This window comes from Poecilia mexicana, unplaced genomic scaffold (assembly GCF_051168715.1).
Source record: "Poecilia mexicana isolate PSO_F unplaced genomic scaffold, ASM5116871v1 scaffold_9, whole genome shotgun sequence".
NCBI classification, from domain to species: Eukaryota; Metazoa; Chordata; class Actinopteri; order Cyprinodontiformes; family Poeciliidae; genus Poecilia; species Poecilia mexicana.
The window spans coordinates 21157118-21162490 of record NW_028263378.1 but is presented as its reverse complement, the minus strand read 5'-3'; the positions used below and the strand labels follow the sequence as shown (position 1 = coordinate 21162490).

The 5373-nt window shown below is 39.0% G+C and overlaps 1 protein-coding gene across 1 annotated transcript; it reads left to right on the top strand.

Annotated features, from left to right (window-relative positions):
* The first annotated feature begins 1041 nt into the window (after positions 1 to 1041).
* On the top strand, positions 1042 to 4318 carry ido1 (indoleamine 2,3-dioxygenase 1). The gene is made up of 10 exons (XM_015011796.2): positions 1042 to 1186; positions 1690 to 1785; positions 1866 to 1985; positions 2079 to 2197; positions 2305 to 2319; positions 2411 to 2510; positions 2666 to 2783; positions 2868 to 2919; positions 3604 to 3752; positions 3836 to 4318. Exons 1-10 carry the CDS (start codon positions 1094 to 1096, stop codon positions 4213 to 4215), a joined length of 1242 nt encoding a protein of 413 aa, XP_014867282.1. The 5' UTR covers positions 1042 to 1093; the 3' UTR covers positions 4216 to 4318.
* Positions 4319 to 5373: the final 1055 nt, after the last annotated feature.

The following is a 5373-nucleotide window of genomic DNA, read 5'->3' as shown; positions in this document are numbered from 1 at the left end:
TTAAAATATGTTTCCACTCTCATCCGTTGTGCAGACACTTAAAACTACTTTCTGAACAGATAAAGTAAATTAACTATACACTTCTGGGAAGGCCTTGGCAATCAATCACACTTAAAAATTATAAACTGTACATAAAAGCCATATTCATGTCAGAAAACCAATACATTAAAGTAGAACAGATTTACGATAAGAAAAACTGATAAAAAGATCCACTCTGAACTGTAACAGCAGCTTGTTAATGACTCCAAAAAGTCAGTGGTTTCTCTGGCTAAAGAGTGTCTATCTACTCATGGAGGTGTGTGTATTATTGAAGCTGCGTGTATAACAACGCCCATGTTTGGATTAGAAAAAATCAGCAAGAAGTTCAAAGTTGGAAGCCCAGTGCTAATCGTTTAGGTTTAATGTGCTATATAAATATTGCACCCTGTAAAAAGAGTGACGCAAATGTCTTAACTGCCCAACGTTGTTCTGATATTCATGCCAATGGTGAGGAAATGCAGACTTTTGCTTAAGTCTTATTTAATACATTTGATACACGATTCTCTCTGAATAGTTCTTGGAATTCTGTTCTTTTTGATACTGAGTCATTTATCTGTTGTGCTGAGGAAGCACTGCTGATAAGAACTGCTCTAAGTGTGATTAATGGACTCTTGATAACTTTTTTAAATAAACTTTAAAATGAGCATAAAGGTATTATTTCTTATTCTTTCTTTAAACACTTATCTAATGAACTCACCTTTGCAAATTAGTGGTTTTGAATTCCAAAATAATCACCTTCTGAAGCATTTAATCTGCCACATCATTATTGTTATTATCATTATTATGATCGATCTTGCGGTTAACTTCTCAGCATTGGATGTTTAAGGAGCAGCAGGACGGCTGATAAGAGTTTTACTAAATGATTCACAAAATGAAGACAGCTATTGATTTGCTACGCTTTACTTGGAATTGTGCAACAGTAAATGTCAGGGGTAACTGTTGTGTAAGCATTAATTGTTCATGACACAAGCTTGTGTCAGAGTCCAGTCCAGTCAGGTTGGAGTCTCCTGCACCATTCAGACAGTCAGAGGCTCATTCCTGTCTTATCTTCTCTATGGCTTCAGCTGAGACAGAGCGCGGAGCTCCTTTTTCGCTGGACTCCTACTATGTTTCAGAAGAACTGGGCTTTGTGCTTCCAGACCCGCTGGTAGGTGGAATAACTTTTATGCTGCATGCTGTTTAATTGTTATCCAGACAGTCTCAAGGAAATGCGAGATCTTAATGACTGCTTACAAGCCCTGTTCAGGAAAAAAACTTTAAAATATAAGCTTTCATTCTTACTGATTTATTTTTATGCACATAAACAAAAAAGCGGTGCTTATATTTTTATGTGTTAGAAGACTGTGATGTGGAACAAGTATTAAATGAAACTGACTTATATGGAGAAGTTGAAGTTGATCTTGGTCATGTTTATTTTATTTTTGTTGACTGGACCTTACTTCCAAGGTGCAAACCACGTGTGTTCAATGTTCTCACGTTCTTCACTTTGTGCTTGCGGCACATCAGCATTTAACATCAGCTTTAAGATAAATATGTCAAAGTTTTTATATTTTATCAGTGTGTGTTTTCTTTTTTTTTTTATTTTTTTTTTTACCATTTTAATTGGTATTTATTTGTATTTGTTCCAATTATAAATTTTCCTGTTTGCAGGAAAACCTTCCCCCTTATTACCAGCCATGGATGGAAATTGCCCTGCGTGTGCCAGAGCTTGTGCACAGTCATGACCTGCGCTCCCATGTCAACAAGGTAAAAGATGACAATAAAGCCACCAGCAGAGTTCACTGCTGACGGTTGTACGATTGCTCAGGGTTGTTCTGCTTCTCCAGATGCCTCTGCTGAGCACCGACTTTCTCCAAAGCCACAGAGAGTTAAGGCTTGCCCACCTGGTCCTTGGCATGGTAACCATGGGCTACGTGTGGCAAGAAGGTGAAAACGATACAGTGGAGGTGATGCAGTTCGGCTTTTCCCTGTTTCATTTCGCTTCGCTTCTGCAGTCGGTTGGTGTGTGAGGTTATTCTTTTCAATAATCTCCTTTAAAGATGCTGCCAAGAAACCTCGCTGTTCCTTACTGGGAGGTGTCACTGCGCTTAGGACTTCCATCAATTCTCACCCATGCAGATGCAGCGTTAGCTAACTGGAGGAAGAAAGATCCAGAGGGGTAAGGGAAGACATTTCCCGCAGATATTTTTAATTACATTCCACATAAATAAATAAAATATAAAAAAATAAAATAAAATCCTCCTTTTTGTTTCTTTCACATGCAAGACCTTTTGACATGGAGTGAGTATTTCTCCTTTGAAATTTCCTCTACTGATGCCCCACAGTAATATTTCCATTTACACATTTCTTTGCTTCTTTGTATTAAAAACAGCAACCTGGAGGTGCTGGTCAGACTCCCAGGTGGTGACAGTGTCAAAGGTTTCTTCTTGGTCACTCTGCTGGTGGAGCTTGCAGGAGTTTCTGCAATAAGGGTGAAGATGACTCACAAATACCTTGCTTCCAATAACACGTGAAAAATACTGTCGTAACTGATCGACTGACTGGGAGACTGAAAAAAAATCACCACTGAGCATCATTTGAAAGCCATGAAGTTTCAGACAAAAGCTGTTGTGCAACTGTATTACAGAGCATTCCCGCAGTCATCAATGGTGTCAGGTGCAGCGACTCAGAGGCTGTGACCAAAGCACTGGAGAACATTGGCCAGTCCATACAGGACATGAATGATGCACTTAAACTAATGCACGGTGAGAATTACATGTACAATGAATGAAAAAGATGAAAGTTGGCCACACACATAAATAGCTTGATGAATGTTGTTTCCCCCGCAGTGTATGTGGACCCGTCAGTCTTTTACGGCGTTATGAGGATCTTCCTGTCTGGGTACAGAAGTCTGTTTGAATTTTACTACGCACGGTTGCTCTCTGAAAACTTCTTAGACATTTCAGACATGCTTTTTGATGATTTACAAACAGGTCAATATCCCTCGAAGTTTGTCATATTGTCTCATATTAAATCCCCAAAACACACATTGAAGTTTTTTGGGGGATTTTCTGTGCTACGTTGGTAGATATTAGTTTGAAGCAAAAGGAAAACGATAGGCCTACATGTTTTTCATCTTCCACTGAAATTAGAGCTCAAAGTCTTTGTGCTTTGCACATTAGGAGACTAAAACTTTTGCCGGTGTGATTTTACAAAATAGCTCAAGTTCAGTCAGATTACATGGTCACACATATTCAGTTAAATTTTGGTCTCGACTTTGACTGGGCCACTCTAACACATGAATAAGTTTTGATCTTGAAGAACCACATTGTAACTTTGTATGTTTATTTTCATAGCCTGCACGACATCTTTTTATGATTTCTACTCATAAAATGTATGGAAAACAATTCATATTTATCTTTCTATGACACCCTTATCTGCTACTCTGCGCTTGTTGGTCACGTTGAATCCTATTGAAATAAATCAAGATTTGTGTTTGTAACCTGAGAAAATGTTAAAAGCTTTAACAAGTAGGAACACGTTTGCAAGGCGTTGTAAATGATAAATCTGTCTGTACGTCCTCAGGTGGAAGGACAACCCATGTATGCCGAAGGGCCTTGTTTACGAAGGCGTCCAGACAGAACCAGTAAAGTTTTCTGGAGGAAGCGCTGCACAAAGTAGTCTGCTGCATTGCTTTGATGAACTACTAGGAGTCAAACATGAAGAAAAAAGTCGTAAGATAACTCAACCAATTATAAAACGACAATATAAGTTTAGAAATAACAATGCGCTGTGTTGCTCTTGTCTTTTTAATCAGGTGCCTTTCTGACACGCATGAGGAACTACATGCCACCTGCCCACCGGAAACTGATCGAAGACATCTCTTTGCAGCCATCCCTGAGGGGTTTTGTGCAGCAGCAGGCCAACCAGGGCCTTAGCAAGGCATTTGATGACTGTGTGTCAAAACTGTTGGCCTTGCGCAGCTACCACATCAATGTTGTGAGCCGCTTTATCACTGTGCCTGCTGCCAAAGCTCGGCAGCTACGCAAAAACAGCCACGAGTCAGAGGGGGAGATGGTCAGCAGAGCCCCCGCGTCGCTGGAGGAGAGGGGCACCGGTGGGTCTGGCATCATGACCTTCCTGAAAACTGTGAGGGACAAAACAAAAGACGTCCTTTTGCACGAGGCAAGTAAATAAACTGTTCACGAGAATTGTCATCAATGAGGATATAAATAAAGTCAACTCTGCTGTAGGAACACAATTTTATATGCTAATAAAATTGTCACGTTTGTCAAAATAAGAGTGAGTCATCTCAGTTGCATTTCCTACAATCAACATTGTTTACCTTGTTAACAATCCCTAATCTGTAAAGCATGTGGGAAACCAATTACTCAGTCCAAACCCTAATTCAAACCATCTCTATTGCTTGCTATTTAATTAAACCACTAAGTCCATCTTTATTTTGCCCTGGAGTGGCAGAGGAATGCTCCAGACCCATTTGTCTACAGCACATTAAGCCATTAGATGACAGAATGTCATTTATTTTGATTAAGATGGGCTGTGCAACTCAGCTCAAATGTACTTAAAAAATAGCTAAGACAATTGCAGCCAGCACGCACACATAACCTTCCTGAAGTTTGGTGGTTAAGAGAGCATTGTTAAAAGTAAGTCAGTGTGGAAAAATCCTTAAGAAAAGATTATGAGCTTTGGTAATATTTAGTCTGTTAATTACCTTAACCAACATTGCTGATCTCTCTCACAGAGAAAATGTTGCATTTTCAATAGAACCTTAATGGTTTTTTCCAAAGTGTCTAAAGTTTTGTGGTTACATAGAAGTGGATTTGGTGGTTTGATTTGGATTATAATCCTTCTGCAAAACCTGAGTGCAATTGAGAATATGGTCATGAACTCTTGACCAGGCATTCTCGTTTAGGCTGTTCTGCTTCCAAAAATGTTGTTGTTCATCATAATGTTTTTTAGATAAAGTGAAACAGGCCATTTGGTCATAAGTGGTTCATAAGTGGTTGCAGCCTAGGAACTCTACCATGGAGTCATTTCGGATTGTTGAAGCGCGAACATTGACCTTGAGGTGAGTTCGGCCTTACAAATGGCTTTGTGACCCTTTCCAGACTGACAGACGTTACTTTATCCCAAGTATGTTTTTTTACTTTCTTTAAATTGGAGGATGGTGTGTTGCTTTTTGAGTGCTTTTTTTCTACTTTATTGTCAGATGGGGTCTATTGAAGCGATTGAATAGGTCAGACATACATTTTGTTCTCCTAATAAATTCAACATTTGAATACAACTTTATCCATTTCTTTGTTTACATTATATATTTGTGTCATATTTGAATTA